This window comes from Octopus sinensis, linkage group LG3 (assembly GCF_006345805.1).
Source record: "Octopus sinensis linkage group LG3, ASM634580v1, whole genome shotgun sequence".
NCBI classification, from domain to species: Eukaryota; Metazoa; Mollusca; class Cephalopoda; order Octopoda; family Octopodidae; genus Octopus; species Octopus sinensis.
In genome coordinates, this window is record NC_042999.1 from 46,314,581 (window position 1) to 46,333,159 (window position 18,579).

Below are 18,579 nucleotides of genomic sequence, written 5' to 3' on the forward strand. Positions count from 1 at the left end.
CGCGCGCTGTTTACGTTGTAACAAGATGTCTGAGTTTTTAGATGCAGCAAATGATTTGAGCTCAAATGCTGGCAATTCATTGGCTAAAATTCGAAGAATTAAATTACGTTAAAGTTACAAATTACAAATTTATCAAAAAAGTTAAGTGAAAATAATGTTTTCTTATGTCACATTCTACCAGTATACGAAGTTTCAAATTGTTTAGTTAGCTAGAAATTGTGTTGAATTCCGTCCATCAAAAGGAAAAGATCCGTTATTCGTCCTAAACTCTACTGAAATTATCGATCAACTACTCACGATCGATTGGTTATACTTTATTATAGTAGAGTGTGTTAAATAACAAACCACCTAAAGTGAATGGTGCTTCCCAGACACAATAATATATACATATACATTTATTCATAAAAACGGTAAGATAACAAAAGAAAGAAAGAGACCTCGATATTATGTAAATAGAGAAATTTATCTGTAAATGTAATATGTGACAATTATTCGGTAGCCAAGATAAAACTGGTACTTAATTTATCGATTCCGAAAGGATGAAAGGCAAAGTCGACCTCGGCGGAATTTGAACTCAGAACGTAACAGCAGACAAAATACCTACATCTTTACTACTCACTAGGGGCTAAACACAGAGAGGACAAAGAAGGACAGACAAAGGGATTAAGTCAATTACATCGACCCCAGTGCGTAACTGGTACTTAATTTATCGATTCCGAAAGGATGAAAGGCAAAGTCGACCTCGGCGGAATTTGAACTCAGAACGTAGCGGCAGACGAAAGACGAAATGCCTATTTCTTTACTACCCACAAGGGGCTGTACACAGAGAGGACAAAGAAGGACAGACAAAGGGATTAAGTCGATTACATTGACCCCAGTGCGTACTGGTACTTAATTTATCGACTTCGAAAGGATGAAAGGCAAAGTCGACCTCGGCGGAATTTGAACTCAGAACGTAACGGCAGACGAAATACGGCTTCGCGTTTCGCCCGGCGTGCTAACGTTTCTGCCAGCTCGCCGCCTTCTTCGCAGATTTTTCTCTTGCGGCCCGCTTGATACTTTCTTGAACGTATTTAGACACATATTTTTTGAAAAGTTTTATTAAAAATTAAAGATTGTAAGGAAAAGTAAGGCGCTCTTTCGTTTTGACTTGAAAAGTAAAAAGGAAAGACACTACTGTTTTTGCAGCGACAATATTTCATGCCAAATCAACGATCATCCATTCATTATTGTAATAATAGCGGGAGAAATCAAAATGCTTTCAATTCTATCGGCAGTGATTATTTGACTATTATTTGACTATTAATGCATAAAGTATAGAAGCGACCCGCCTAAAGCATTCTGTGATTAAAGTGGCTAGCTCTTTATATATACCTCTTTATGTGTTGTATGTGTGTGAATGTGTGTGTGGTAGTGTGTGTGTGTGTGTGTTAGTGTGTGTGTATGCGTGTGTGTGTGTGTTAGTGTGTGTGTATGCGTGTATGTGAGTGTGTGTATGTGTGTGTGTGTTAGTGCGTGTGTGTGTGTGTGTATCTGTGTGGAATTGATAAATATAATTTACGATAAAATTTTTAATTCATTTTTAATTCAAATACTGTTGGGCCTATCAGTCTGAATGTTTAAGTCCTACAACATAGTCGAACAGCTGCGGTCATGTGTGGGGCGGATCCGTCTGTCGGCCGAGTCCTATCAGTCCCTACCAGTCTGAATGTTTAAGTCCCACAACATAGTCGAACAGCTGCGGCCACGTGTGGGGCGGATCCGTCTGTCGGCCGAGTCCCGTGGTGATGATCGCACTGTCGCCCTCTTTCAATCGGGCAGGTAAGGCAGTTTTCCTTTGCCTGGTGGCTGTAGCGTAAGAAGTTGTTTGCTGGACAAGGCTGAAAGGTATGAAGACAGATACATTCCCCTTTAGTAGAGCACTCACTGACTTCTAGTTTCACTTGAAAAGGAAATTGAGAGTGGATGGTACCTCTCTAAGTGGAGGCCTATGACTTGGAGCGGGCACTTGCGCCTGTGGTTTCTGGGAAATCTGGGACAGTTGAGTTCCTCGATTATCCCTACAGGCCTTCCTGTATCAGGAGGGCCATATCTCTATCATCCATCCCGACCCCCCCTTTTTTTTTAAACTTTTGTATACTATGCATATGTCCCTTCTTTTTCAGTGTATACCGTGTATACTATCTTCTTTTCTTTTTTTTTACACCATTTCATTATATGTAAACCCCAACACTTTGTATTTGTTTTTGTAAATGAAATTATTATTATTATTATTATTATTATTATTATTATTATTATTATTATTATTATTATTACTATTATGATTATTATTATTATTATTTAAGTCGGTGGGCTAGTCGAAGCCAGCTTTGCATTACCTCTTTCAATGAGTAAATGTGGCAGTTTTATAATCGTCTTTCTTTTCCCTTACTAAAACTAGGCGTAGATTTGAATTGAATATTATTATTTGTATTTTGTTGGTGTGTCTTTTTAGTGTCATTCATCAGAACAATAAGAAACGAGTTGCATAAAGATCATTGGCCTTTTTTGCACTTGCGCTCTCTTACATAACGACATGACATATAGAAACATACAGATCATAATCACGCATTTATTTCTTTTTCGAGCGGAATAAGAACTTGGTAGTAGTTTTTTTTTTTAATAAAAAGGTAAGCATCTTTCGTAATACATCATCACATATTATTTTCACACATTACAATTTCATTAATAATTTCCAATACATATTTATTTTTTATTTGAGTTTGGCATTCTGGTGTATATTCACATCTTCGTTGTCACTGCTTTTTTTTTTTTTTATCATTTCTAATAATGTATAATCAATCAATCGTGAGTAGTTGAGCGATAATTTCAGTAGAGTTTAGGACGAATAACTCCCACTGATTTCAAATAACAGTAAAATGACATTTTCAGACTATAAGGTGTGAATTTAAGGGAAATTTGGCTGTTGTTTCTAGCACATGTCACAACCACCTTCCTCGTTTGTTTGTCACTCATGTATTGATGTTTTCAATATTTTTCTCCTCGTGAAGATATTTTATGCATTATTATTGAAAAGGTCGCAAGACTCAACGAAAATTTTAGAAAAAAAAAATCAAGTAAATGAGTGGAAATCGAACAGGTGTGTGTGTTAAATATTATTTTATGCAATAATAATGCAGCAGAAATAACACACGGACGATCTATTGCTGGGATTTATGTAACAATAAGAAAATTAAAATAAGGTGAACGTCAGTGATAGGTGGCCCACATCAGTTGAAATGATGCGGGTATCGTTTTAACGATAAAAGTTTTCGAAAAATGTTGTTTTACTCACCCCCAGGCTCCACCCTCCGAATCGATTTTGAAAATAAAAATTTGGAAAATGATTTTTACCCCCTCCTACTCTCCGGACCGATTTTGGTTGATTTTGTGGCCGCTACGCAAGATAATTTTTTGGTCGATTTTGAGAGCACTATGCACTTAAGGCAATCACTCGGTATTGGCCTCAAAACTGTCATTGTTTGCAGCTGTTCGTTCGTTAGTTTCTGTGAAAAATTTTAATATATTTAATTTTGATTTCGTGACTTGCCGAAGGCGGCATTTGGTTTGAAGTTGGAAAGTGAAAAAGGAAAGGGACAGACGCGCGCGAACGTTTACGTACGTGTCTATGAAATAAAATGTGCGTGGATATGTGCGTGTGTGTGTGTGTGTGTGTATTTATGCATGTATGTGTGTAGAAGTGCAATGGTTCAGTGGTTAGGGCAGCGGACTCGCGGTCATAGGATCGCGGTTACGATTCCCAAATCGGGTGTTATGAGTGTTTATTGAGCGTAAATGCCTAAAGCTCCACACGGCTCCGGCAAGGTGCGGTGGCGAACCCTGCTGTATTCTTTCACTACAGCTTTCTCTCACTCTTTCTTCCTGTTTCTGTTGCACCTGTAATTTCAAAGGGCCAACCTTGTCACACTCTGTGTCACGCTGAATCTCACCGGGAACTACGTTAAGGGTACACGTGTCTGTGAAGTGCTCAGCCACTTGCACGTTAATTTCACGAACAAGCTGTTCTGTTGATCGTATCAAATGAAACCCTCGTCGTCGTAACCGACGGAGTGCCACGATGTATGTGTATATGAAAGATAATGGGAGTGTGTGCGTGTTGTGTGTATTTATGTATGTACGTGTATGCTATCATTCAGTTTTTACAACCACGAGAGAAGCCTTTTCGGTAAAAAGAAAAAAAGAGTAAATATTTTCAAACGAAAAGGTGTGTGATTTAAGGAAGATTTGGCTGTTGTTTCTAGCACATTCCACAACCACCTTCCTCGTTTCTTTGTCACAGCCATATGTATTGATGCTTTTTCAGTAACTTTCTTCCTATAAGCACATTTTATGGATTGGTGATGCAGAAGTAACACATGCGTGGTACATAACTGGGGGTCTAAATAACAACAACAACAAGATATTTGGAACTTAACTCCCCCACCACAACCAAGCGAGGCCGTGTGTGTGTGTGTGACAGAGAGAGATAGAGATAGAGAGAGAGAGAGAGAGAGAGAGAGAGAGAGTAAGAAAACATGTAAATACTGACAAGAAAAGTATGCTATTAAAATAAATTATCTTTCAGATTAGATAGCTTTTTAAATCACTGTGGATAAATTTCAGCACTTATCTTCTGAGGCTTTAGAATTATATTAAGGCTGCGAGCGGGCAGAAACGTTAGTGCGCCGGGTGAAATGCTTAGCAGTATTTCGTCTGTGGGTAGTAAAGAAATAGGTATTTCGTCTGCCGTTACGTTCTGAGTTCAAATTCCGCCGAGGTCGACTTTGCCTTTCATCCTTTCGGGGTTGATTAAATAAGTACCAGTTACGCACTGGGGTCGATGTAATCGACTTAATCCGTTTGTCTGTCCTTGTTTGTCCTCTCTGTGTTTAGCTCCCAGTGCATAACTGGTACTTATTTAATCGATCCTGAAAGGATGAAAGGCAAAGTCGACCTCGGCGGAATTTGAACTCAGAACGTAACGGCAGACGAAATACCTATTTCTTTACTACCCACAGACGAAATACTGCTAAGCATTGGTTAATTTGTTTATTTTTTATCTATGGTGATGATGTTCACTCCTCGGTGATATTGCCAGAACTGATGCAATGGCTATAGTTGCTCACAAACGAAACTTCCCTAACCTTCTAGAACATTATAGATATTTGGTGGTGGGGGGAGAAAGAATTTTTATTCAAAATATCTGGAAAATTATTCAATTGAGTTAAATGTGTTGTTAACTTTTGAGTTTTGAATTTCAACTTTTTTTCCATATAAACTTTTTTCCGTATATTGTTATGTAATTCTAACTACGTTAACTTAATATATGTAAAATTGGATCGTGTGTTGTAAACTGTTGCGGCCACGGTATGTATATAATGTACAGTTCCGTCATAGAAAATTCAACAAAAATAAGTACTCCATCCGGTGGGAGATAAATATATTGTTAAAGGTCATAATACAAGTCTTGAAGTGTTACTAATAGTTTTATATTTTGAGAAACGTTTCAAACACATTCTTCAAGCATAAATCACATATCATAACGAACTAAGGTCTAAGGGAGATAACTCTTACCTCTTTAAGTTTTTTTTACATATTTTGTATTTTAGAAGTTATTTCGCTTTAAAGTTGTCGTATTTGGGTAAGCTTAACCAATCAAGGACGTGTATTCAGCCGAAGAAAGTTACTGCTGCTGTTTGCGTAAAACAACTACTGGGTGATTATTTTTACAGTTTTACATGAATAAATTACCTTGAAACACACTCACACACTTACACATCACGTCAATTTTCCCTCAGGCATTGACAAAACAACGAATCTTCGACAACAGAAAAATTTAAACTGAATACCTTCCCTAACAAAACCCTTCTTTAATAAGCAGAAATGTTTTTATAGCAACATATATGAGAATCTATCTATCTATCTATCTATCTATCTATCTATCTATCTATCTATCTATCTATCTATCTATCTATCTATCTATCTATCTATCTATCTATCTATCTGTCTGTCTGTCTGTCTATCTATCTATCTATCTATCTATCTATCTATCTATCTATCTATCTATCTATCTGTCTATCTATTTGTCTATCTATCTGTCTATCTGTCTGTCTGTCTATCTATCTATCTATCTATCTATCTATCTATCTATCTATCTATCTATCTATCTATCTATCTATCTGTCTGTCTGTCTGTCTGTCTGTCTGTCTGTCTGTCTGTCTAAGCACACACACACACATTAATAATAGGCAGAAGTTACAGAGTAACAATGGCCAAATTCGTGTTTGATAAGTGTCAATACACGAAACTCCCAGCTTTTGACTTACTCTCTACCTTCTGCCGATGAGATATTTACATACATATATGTATAAAAAAAAATATCATCACGCAATGGAACCAATGAAAGAGCCTCTACCTGGTCGCTCAACACTCTAAAAATAGCAGCCAATGTATCCCCCTATCTAAATCACACGCCCATTGTACGTAATGTCCTAGATTATCCCTAAAAAGACGGTTTGCTGAAGGTTGGAATGTCTTTGATGATAGGTTTGCTGTATCAGGGTTGATTTGAGGCTAGATAACAACAAAATTATTACTGAGACAGATCAACGACGGAGCTTGTGTGTGGTTTCATGACCTGCTAGAAAAGTCGCCAAACAGAGTAGAAAAAACCCTGACACATTCAACAAGTAAATTTATTGGACAAGATCTAATAAAATTATGTAGAATATATATAACAATAATAGAGGATAAAACTTTAACAAAAAAACCTTTATCAGTGGCCAGTATATAAAATGAAACCAGTTAAGGTGAAGATCATATGTATAATTATAATGAGGGTTTTGAAAAATTTTGTAGCTTAATTAATGAGAAATAGACGCTAAATGATTTCACCACTGAAAGAAGTCACTCAAAGAAGTCACTTCTTTGATCTCATCACTCAAATAAGTGTGTTTGGGACTTCTTTGAGTGATATGACGATTTAGCGTCTATTTCTCAGCATATAGGGTAGTAAAAAATTTTTATATGACGATTTAGTGTCTATTTCTCAGCATATAGGCTAGAAAAGTTTTCTAAGCCCTCATTATATATATATATATATATATATATATATATATTATACAAAAAATTCCACGTAAACCCGAAGTTTCTACCTTTAAAAAAAAGGGAGTTACAACCTCTTTACTTGTGTGATTTTTTGCTACCCTGGTAACTATTTATCTATTTTTACCGTGTTAATTGTTAACAAAGGAAAAATACACTCATCTCTCTCTCTCTCTCTCTCTCTCTCTCTATATATATATATATATATATATATTATATATATATATATATATATATAATATATATATATATATATATTATATATATATATATAGTGGTTGTCTACTCCTTATGCAGAATTTGACCAACCCTTGTACCTACACCTTAGCACCATCATGGCGTCTGATGTGGCTTTCTAAACCAGACAATGTTCTGAAAAGACACCCACATAGATTGCACCTCTGATTTGGACCACCAATACTTTCAGATAAGTTCTGCTCTTTGTAGATCTTGACATGTCTTTTGAGGCTCCCGTTGGCTTTGCAAACCTTCTGGCATACACTGCATTCAAAAGTGTGCACAGACATATAGGCAGAATAGTTGGTGGAGGTTCGTTTTCCATGCGTTCGCAGATGAGATTTGAAGCCAGCAAAAGACAGGCATGATCTGTCACAGACTGTGCACAGGAAAAGGTCATTGTCATTCAACTTCTCGATCGTTACATTCTTCCTTAGAGTCTTACTTGCGTTATCCTGGCCTCTTCAAATGCTTTTACTCCACCCCACACCTTTGTTCGCCATCCAACTCAATCTGAAGCAAGGGTTTCTATATCTTCTGGAACCATTCCAAGTGACTTCATAGTAGTCCTTATGCCGTCCTTAAACATTTTTTTTAGGTTTACGCCGATAACATTTCCTCTCTGAAAGCTCACCATAAAGCAGCTGTTTCGGCATGCGTTCATCTGCCATTCGAACAATATGGCCACCCCGTCTCATTTGGTTCCTCAAAATCGTAGCTTTAATTGAGGTGAGGCCTGCAGAAGCAAGGGCATTTGTGTTTGGAGTAAAAGAACTCCATTTAGTTTTTAAAATGCGATGAAAGCATTTTTGGTGGAATTGTTCTAACAGTTTAAAATGCCTTTCATAACAAGTCCAAGTTTCACAGGAATACAACAGGGATGGTAAGACAAATGATTTGTAAAGAGCCAGTTTTGTATTCTTATTTATATGTCGCTGGCACCAAATGCTTTTGCTGCCTTTTGAATTCGCAGCTGTATTTCTGTATCAAGATTTCAATCATTTTGAACAGAGCAACCAAGGTAGACGAACGAATCGACAACCTCAAGTAACTTTCCCTTAATAAAAATTTTAATGGGGTTACTAACAATACTAAATGCAGGTTGATGCATTTCAACTGTTTTTTTTTTTTCAAGTTGATGGTGAAGCTAAAATCATCACAAGCTGAGTTAAATACAGATACAAGAGATTGCAGCCCTGTTTCAGAATGACTGACAAGATCACATACAAAAGTTCCCTAATATGTGAAGTAAAAAGCTTAGTTTTGAATTTCAGTCTGGTCAGATGGAAAACATTCCCTTATGTAAATACCCTCCTCAGAATTTTGAAAAGCATGTGACAACGCAACAGCAAAGTATATTGCAAAGAGGGTGGGTGCATCAAGGTCTCCTTGCTTTACTCCATTTTCCACTGCAAAAGATTCAGAGAGCCTACCACCAAAACTACCTCTAGCTTTCATATCTTGATGCAAAGCCCTGACCATGTTCACAAATTTTTCTGAGCAACCTATTTTCCTTAGAATTAGCCAAAAAGCATTTCGATTAACAGTATCAAATGCTTTGCTCAAATCAACAAAGCAATTGTATAGAACAAGATGCTGTTCAATGCACTTTTCTTGTAATTGTCTGACAGTAAAGATACAATCAGCTGTGCCCTTGGACACTATATTTGGAAGTACAAAGGTATTTAAACGTCTAACAAAATGCGGGCAAGTACCTTTCCAACAACAGACGAAAGCAAAATCCCTCGAAAATTACCACACAGATCCTTTGGCCCCGATTTATACAAGGAGACTAAAATGGAATCAATCCAGTCTTGAGGCAATTTGTCAGTTCTCTAACAATGAGAAATTAATATATTTAAGACTTCAAACATTTTGTCACCCCTATATTTCAAGACTTCTGCACAGATTCCATCAGACCCTGGAGACATTATTATTCAGCTTATTCACAGCTTAATAAGTGTCATCTAAAGTTGGTTCAAATGCCATCTCTTCAGTAACTGGAAGGTGTTCAATTTTTCTATCGTCCTCATGTCAACGGATGATGGTCTATTCAAAGTACAGAAAAATGTTCTACCCAGCACTTACGAATAGAAGCGGAGTCAGTCAAAAGAAAACGTCCATTTACTGTACTTATTGGAGCTATTGAAGAAAATATATACATATTTACATTTTGTTGGATGGCCGTTGACTGTTCAGGAGTTCATCCGCCCTTTGACAGGTCTTATTTTTCATCCCGCAGCGTGTCCAACAACATCCTCCTTACCAAGCAAGCCTTGTGGGGTTGCCAGTTTAGTCGCCTACGACCCGACCATGCGACAGGTTGTACTGGATTACATGTTACCAGTAGCACTCAAGAGCGAGCTGACACACACACACACACACACACACACACACACACACACACACACACACACACCACACACACACACACATACACACACACACACACACACATGCATATGTCCTTGCTTTCGTAACGTGGAGTAGATGAAACAGGGACACTTGAAGAAGGGGAATATTCTTTATGTTGCATGTCTCGTTTCTCTGTTTGCTTTTTTTCGTTGTTGGAAAAAGTTCGTTTCTATGCTTTTATTTTTATGTTTTCGTTTCTCATTGTATTCAACGTTTTTTTGATGTCATGTACCCATATATGCATGTATATATATATATATATATATATATATATATATATATATATATATATATATATATGTAGGTATGTACATCTATGTATGTATATATGCATATATTTATATATTATTTATATTATATTATGATCGAACGCCTCGCATCCTTTTCCAAGTAAGTTTTATATATATATATATATATATATATATATATATATATAAAGTTAATCCAAACATGAAAACACAAAGAGAAAACTCAACAACGCGAGGACGTGGAACAGATATAGTATTATTGGACGCTCAGGAAGGAAGGAAAGAAGGAGGGTTTAACGTTTCGAGCGGAGCTCTTCGTCAGAAACATAGGAAAAGGAAAGATCCAAAGAAGGGAAGACGGAGGAAAAAAATCGCCAACGGTACACACGCGGTCACATGTATATACATATACATGTGTGTGTGTGTGTGTGTGTAACGTAGCTGGTGACTGACATTTTATGGTCATTAATCCGAGTAGACTAAATATGATTGGTTGCTTTGGGGCAAGCGTTACCAGAGTCATCTGGATTATGACAAATGTTTTTCAAGCTCAGATTAATAGTATAAAGTGTTTATAAAGTTCAATTTATTTTTTGTTTGTTTATAAGGTCCATATAAAATACTAAATAATAATGTAGGGTCATGTTGCACAAGTCACACTGTATCTTGGATCATATAGGTATAAATCTTCTTTTATAAATTTATGATTTAGCATAAACGTAAAATGTGTGCAGCGGTATAAATTAGGTACAATGTAAAGTTGTGATTTGATTTTTGTATGTAACCTTGGCGGTTATAATATTCCTCATGAAAATAATTATTTCCTTTGACTAGAAATACGAGCATATGATCACTGGAGATAGGTACAAGATCTTAAATAGGATGCAACACATTATTGTCACATAATAAACTGATTTTGCAGAAATGAAAAACAGATTTCGGGTATATAAACGCAATTTTAAACCCGTAACGAGAGGGACAAACATAATACTTGAATAAATTCAATGGGAAAATTTGAAAATATGAGAATATAATAACTTTGAAACGTAATATTTGAAATGAAAGAAAATAAAACCTCATTTTATAATTCTTTGAATTGATCCTTAATTCTATACTTCATTAATTTTTTTCCTTATATTTCCATTATTTCATTTTGCAGATATTTCATCTGGTTGAGACAATGCGTATCCGTTGGTAAGTATTCGTAAATATATTTATCATTGACTCTGTAAACGTATTTGTTAATGATGATGTTGTGGTTACCGTTGTGCTTGTTGACTTTCATAGCATAATCACTTGGTAAATTCTGTAACATTACTTACTCATTGAATGATTCCTGTTAATGAAAACTCTTCAGTTAAAACAGTTGACAATTGTATTACACACAAAGCCTAGGATACTTAAAGTAAGTTAAGAAAGTAAATTAACAAACATTGCTTTATGTGAGCTGAAACTAGACATCCATTTTCAATGATGTGGGATGGATAATAATAATAATAATAATAATAATAATAATAATAATAATAATAATAATAATAGTAATAATAATAATAATAATAATAATAATAATAATAATAATAATAAAATAATAATGACTAAAAGTAATTTAAAACCGAAAACGGAGGCCCTAATCTGTGCTAAGAACAAACTACATAAAATACAGAATAGGCAACACATCAAAAAGTTATAAGTGTAGAATCTGTGGACAAAACAGTGAAACCGAATGGCATATTACCAGCCAATGTACGCCACTAGCCCAGAAGGAATATAAGAGATGCCATGACAATATAGCCAGGCTTATCCATTGGACACTTTGCAACAAGTATGGACTTGGCAGAGCAAAAAATTGGTACGACCACAAACTTGAAGCCATTGTCGAAAATAGAAATGCAAAGATCCTGTGGGATTTTATGATTCAGTGCGACCAGGAGATTGAGAATAGGAAGCCGGACTTAGCCTTAATTGAGAAAGAAAACAAACTATGCTGGATCACAGACATAGCATGTCCAGCCGACAAGGTATGCGATAAGGAAGAAAGATATGACAGCTTAGCTTAGGAAGTTAAGCAGTTGTAGTCGATCAAAAAGGTAGCAGTAGTACCAATAATTGTCGGAGCCGTGGGAACAGTGAGCAAAAGTCTCGAGAAGTACATGGAACAAATAGGGGCTGCAATAAGTGTGGAGCACTTGCAGAAAACAGCACTACTTGGGACCGCTCGAATACTCCGGGAAGTGCTCGAAAAATAAGAGGTGTTACCTTAGTTCACTGGTAGTGAACAGCAAAGGCAACAACAACAACAACAACAACAATAATAATCATTATTATTATAGGCGTAGGAGTGACTGTGTGGTAAGTAGCTTGCTTACCTTAGAAGAGTCAACACGTGTCTTTTCTCGTGGTAAGAAGTTTTGCTGGTGTTATTGCTTCATTGTTACTGTTTTGTTGATATTACTTTTTGATGTGTTACCTTTGAAACAAAGAGTTACATTTGAACGTTTTTGAACTGTTTTATTCCCCGGTAAGACCGGGGACTCTATGCACCTTGTGTTAGCGGTTTCCAAACTGATTTTTATCGGCGCCTAGAGGGTTTTCTCATGACGTCGAAGACTTTAGTGGTATTAGGGGACTTTAATGCTATCGTTGACGTACACATTGATAGTGTTGGCTCGATCCATAGAAACGTGAACTCACGTCTCGTGGATCTACTTAAGCGGTTTCAGCTGGCAGATCGTTACAGACTTGACCATCCGAACGTCCCAGAGTGGACATGGATGAGTGGCGACGGAAGGTTCAAGTCTTATCTAGATAGAATAGTGATAAGAACTAGAGATAAGTCTAGTTTTAGTTGTCCACAGCTTGTCCAGGTGTCCTATACTGACCATAGAATGGTCAAGTGCAGACAGGACATAGGTAGCACACTTAAGATAGGAACCGGCTACTGGAAGCTGAACAAGTCTATTTTGACTTGTGAGGCATACCATAGTCGGATTAAGGAGTTAGTACAGAGGGCGTTAACCGGAGCCGTGGTTAATAACCGGTGGTGGTTCGCCCTCAAAAGAGCCATTCGATTCGAGTTCATTAGATTCAGTAAGCAACTAAGACTAGACAGGGCTAGAATAGAAGGGTAATTAGTTAAGAACTTGGAGGAGGCGTTGAGGTTGGGCTCTGCTTGTCACGTTTTGGCGGCGAGAACGGCATTAGACCGTCACCTCAAAACCAAACATGAGGGGTGTAGAGTTCGGGCTAAAGTGCGAGCATTGGGCCGTGAGGGAATTAATGTTGCCGGATGATGCCCGTACGATAGAAACCCAGCGTGGCAACGATGCCACAATTAGGTCTCTTGCTGACGAAAACGGATGCACGATCAAGGAGCGGGACGAGATGTGTGAGGCACTTTACAAGCACTTCGCCGAGTTGTTCGGGAGGTGCGGGACGCTGGATCATGGTGAGACCCTTAGGGATCTCCCGTCTGGCGACCCGCGTCTCTCGGCACGAGAGGCTGAGTGCTGTGAGGGGCCAATCACAGCCGAGGAAGTAATCGAGGTGTTGGGCGAGTGCCCCGGGGAGAAGTCGCTGGGTCTCGATGGTCAGCCCTATGAGTTTTATAAAAGTATACCAGACTTGTTCGGGCATCTGCTGGCTAGCGTCTTCGCCAATTGGCAGCAGAATGGGAGAATTCCCAAATCTGCGTGCCGGGGGGGGGGGTGACGTTGATCAGGAAGCACCCGAGCAAAGGGGATGAGATAGGGAACTTCAGGCCCATAACTCTGCTGAACACAGAGTTAAAGATTTTGCCAAGGTGCTAGCGAAAAGGTTGGCGCGGGTCGTGGACAAACTTGTTGGGGAAGCGCAAACGTGCGCTATCCCGGACAGGACGATCCACGACAATCTCCACCTTATACACTACTCCTTAGAGAAAGTGGGGGAAGCTTTCCGTCGCAGGAGGGGCACTGGTATATTTAGACCAGTCTAAAGCATTTGATAGGGTCGACCATCGGTACTTGGCGGCGGTCCTCGGGGAGGCTGACCTGGGCCCGACCTTTCGAGGTTGGATCGTTGCTTTGTATAGCGACATCGAGTCTGTCGTCAAAGTGAACGGGTTCTTTTCGAAGCCGTTCAGGATCGAGCGTTCAGTTCGTCAGGGGTGTCCCCTGTCCCCACTTCTATATGTGTTGGCTCTTGAGCCTTTGATGCGGAAGTTGGAGGCACTAGGGGGCGCACCGCATGATCTATGGTGTGGAAGAGGAGCTACGGCGTACACGGATGACATCTCCATCATCGTGGCAGATGAAGACCAGCTTCCAGTGGTGGAAGAGGCCATCAAAAGCTATGAGGCGGTGGCAGGAGCAAAGGTTAACTAGGACAAGTCGGTCAGTTTGCAACTCGGCACCTGGAGGGGCAAGCCGATGCCGTCCAATAACGTCGTGGGACGTTGGACGGAAGGTCCTGTTAAGCTGCTTGGAGTCTGGATTGGTCCAGACCTCCAGATAGAGAAAAATTGGAGTGAGGTGGCCGGCAGGGTGACCGCTCTAACCCAGACCTGGTCTGGACGGGCGTTATTCCTGCTAGGGAGGGCGGAGGTGGTGCAGATGTTCATAGCATCAGTAATCACCTACCGTCTGACCGTGGTGCATTGCCCCGATTTGTGGCTGAACAAGTTGGAGAGAATCCTTTTCCGCTTTTGGGGGGAAAGGAGGATAGCCACTTGTAAAGCGCTCTGTCTGTTGCCAGAAACCGTTAAAGGGTGGGCTAGTGATGCCTTGGCTGAAGATGCGAAAATTCGCATTAAGGTTGAGGCACCTCTGGCTTTACCTGGATGGAGAGCAGATGTGGTCACCGCACGTTCGGTTCTACCTTCCCCAGTTAACGTCCTTAACGGACACCGGTGCATAGATCAAGTGGAGACCTAAACTGTGGGACTGGCACTTGGAGTGTCGTCAGGCACTCCCGCTACTCTCTCGGGCGGGCAACGCCGGCAACAGGAGTTCCACCGCGGATTTCTATAGCGAGTTAGTGGAATTTATGTCAGAAAACGTCTTGGGGGAGACCCTGGGCTACGATGAAAATCAGTTGGTCAACCTGTTCCGGAGACGTTCGGGCCGAGGTATCTGGATATTTACCAGAAATCCCTGGCCTGGCAGTGTTTCCGTGCGGCGTTACCTGTTCGCGACAAGCTGTCAAGGCACGGAAGTGCCGTCTCGCCGACATGTCCGCGATGTGAGCGGGATAGGGAAACCGTCTTGCACGCATTCGTGGAGTGCCCGGAGTTATCGGGACTGATTGCTTTTGCCGAACAACTGTGGAGTAACATAGAAAGCGTGTAACAAGCAAAAACAGTAACAAGATAAAATTATAACAATGAATAACTCCCCCAAAAATGGAGACTTCCTAGGGCTGCTCGTGGAGCCCCCACAAAACCACGGTCACCCTGACCATTGAGTCAAGAATTCTCTCACATCACACTCCTTCAATACACAGGTACATACTTAGAACAGGCCCCTTCACTCGGACCATTCTTGCAACACTATCTCACCTTTTCACAAAATTGATGGGAGGCAACACTTCCCTCCATAGTCCCACTTTTCTGTTCAAGTGAAACTTGAAAATGTTGATGAGGGTTTTGCCAAAGAGGAAAGTACCTATCTTCAGCCCTTTCAATTTCGTCCACTACACAACCTAAGCTTACCAGGCAAAGAAACAATACCTACCTTTCCCAGCCAATGAAAGGTGGTGGCACGATCTTCACAATAGACTTAGCCGATAGCTGGATCCGTCCTACTCATGACAGCAGGAGTTTGACTTAATCCCACAAGTCAGCAATGCACGGGCACAAAACAAGAGAGTGCAGAAGGTTTCGTCCCTCTGTGCTCATCTCTGACGGTACTTCCGTACCTGTAGAGTTTATCTCAAACCGGCACTGGAAATTATCCATAGGCCTCGGCCCGAAAGAGACCCGCCAACACATTCTTATCGACGCCTAGAGCCACCTCAAGAACGTCGTTGCATTTTCTCGACACTAACCCTCTATAGAACGCCAGAGTTGAACTTCCACCGAGCGCATTGTTCGACTGACAGAGGGCTGTGAGCACCTGACGACACTTTAGGTACAGTCGCCCTGCCTTGGTCTACGCTTGATCAAGAACTGCATCTCAGTCAAAGACAAGCTGTGGAAAATCGTGTCTGACAAGCGGTGACCACACTCACTCACCGTCAAGTAAACGCTGAAGATTTAGCGTCAGCGCATGTCTGCGCATCGGCAACCACAGCATGCCGTCTTCCATTCAACGGGTGTTAACAGCAAATTGAGCGCCTGACCTGTGGAAAGCATCCTTTCCATTGAAAGTACAAGTGTAGGCGCTCTAGTTTGGTCAGACTTGAACCAGGACAAAGCACAATGGTGAGGCGGTAGTAGATGACGGATGCAATGTAGGCATTCGCCACCTATGCCCGACCTTTCGGGAATAGCTTTCTCTCGGCCAATTTCTGAGTGAGATTGGCCACCCTACTCATCCCCTCTTCCCAGTTCTTCTCCACCTGGCAATCTGGTCCAAGCCAGATCCCGAGCAATTTAACTGGTAACACCGTCCAACGTCCCACGACGTCATTGGACGGTCTGTGCATGCCTCCCCAGGTGCCAGGCTGCAGGCTTACTGATTTGTTTTGGTTAATTTTTGCTCCTGTCATTGCCTCGTATTCTTTTAAAGCTATGTAGACCAGTTCTATGTGTCCTGGTATTCGATACTATGAAGGAAACGTAATTTACATACGCGAACACGGTGCTCCAATGTCCTAGTTCGTGCGGGATGTCACCCAACGCCTCCAGTTTTCTCAGTAGTGGCTGAGAAACCCACCGCCGTGAGAACGGCCCTCATGTATTGGTGGTATACCCTACCAAAGGCTTTAGTTTGATCCAAATTCATTAGAATCCCACCCATGCAAGCTTCTCTACCTACCCTGTCTGTGATATATCCTATGAGGTGGAGATTGCCGTGGATGGATATACATGGGATTGCGCATATTTGCGCATTACCAAGCAATCAATTGATGATAAGCGCCAACTTCTTCGCTAATACCCTGGTCAAAATTTTGAAATTTGCGTGCAGCAGCGTTACGGGACTAACATTTTCTATTTGATTTGGTTCGTTTGTTTGGGTCCTTTCTCAGTAGTGCCACCTCTCCTCAACTCACAGGACTAGGAATTCTCCCGTACTGCAGCCAGTTGCGGTAGATATCTACTAAGCGGCCGCCAAACAAATTTGGCATATGAAGGTAAATCTTGTGCAGTAGATCATCCAAACCAGGCGATTTATCCACCGCGCAGCCCATCATCACATTCCGTATTTCCACAGTTGTTATCGGTATTTGGCAATGCTCCACCTCCCTTTCCGAGAGTCATGGAATGCCATCGAGGTAGGCACTGAAGTCCATTCTGCGTTCTAGTCTGTCTTTCGTCCCAAACATTTGGGCGAAGTGCTACTGAAATGCCACACACATCTACTTGGGCTCTAGAACCGTGCGCCCATTTTGGTTCACCTAAGACCGAATTATGGCTTTGTTTCCACGTTGTGTCTCTATCACTCAGGCCCGTTGAACGGCTTTCGTTCCCTCTTGTCTTACAGTATACACCTTAGTTCTGACAATGCATCCTTCGCGCTTAGCATTGAAAAATTGACCTATGGCAAATCTCGCCTAAGCACTTTTAAGTTTCTAACAAAGTTTCCCCCTCTTCTATTTCTTTCTATTGCTAATGCTTCACTAAATTTAATTGATTCTATTTTAGTTACACTTTTCAGAGTAAACCACCGTTTGTTGTTGGCAATTGCCCTTTTACGCCCGCTTAATTTATTCGCCAATCTGCTCTTGGTAAGCTTGGCACGCCAGGAGTGATATGTCCAGCTTCCAGTAATCGGGTCCCAACTTACGAAGTCTATCTAAGTTGACCATGCAGATCACAAACTTGTAGTCTATGTATCCTTATCTACAGGCCTTCAGAATACTCTATCTAGATACGACCCAGATTGCCTGATACAGTTAGCGCATATTCACACTGGCGCATTCGGGAAACCCTGTCAGCACCTGTCTTACAGCATACACCTTACCAGCCCCATGCAATCTAAACGTGCATCCATGATGGCGTTTCAATCACCCATTAGAACTAAAAAAAACCTTCAGAATTCTGAAAAAATCTGGTTGTCCTGTCCCTTTCGTGACATAAAGAGCTACCAGTCTGAAGGCATCCCCGTCGGTACTGTTCACATCCAGGACTACCATCTTACCTTCTGGGTCCAGGAAGATAGTCCTTATCTTCAGATTCAACCTCTCCGAAATAACACCACTGTTCCACCACTCCCTATTTATCGTTGAAATGGAGATAAATACATCTCATATCCCCCGAAAAAGGGTATGAAAGCTCATCGGTCGAAGACTCTGGTTTCACTGATAGCTGCTACATCTACACTTAGTAACCTCAGGACGTTGAGTAGTTGACCTTATTTCCAAGGCGACTCTAGACCACGTGCATTTGTACTGCCTATTC

General features: G+C 40.4%; 1 protein-coding gene across 1 annotated transcript in view; it reads left to right on the forward strand.

The window, feature by feature from the left end:
• The first annotated feature begins 1,719 nt into the window (after positions 1-1,719).
• LOC115209632 overlaps positions 1,720-18,579 on the forward strand; it is a 24,630-nt gene continuing 7,770 nt past the window's right edge. The window contains exons 1-3 of the mRNA XM_036500959.1: positions 1,720-1,887; positions 2,495-2,669; positions 11,203-11,237. Of these exons, the coding sequence (XP_036356852.1) occupies positions 11,224-11,237 (14 nt within the window). The 5' untranslated portion in view covers positions 1,720-1,887; positions 2,495-2,669; positions 11,203-11,223. The remainder of the gene's footprint in view (positions 1,888-2,494; positions 2,670-11,202; positions 11,238-18,579) is intronic.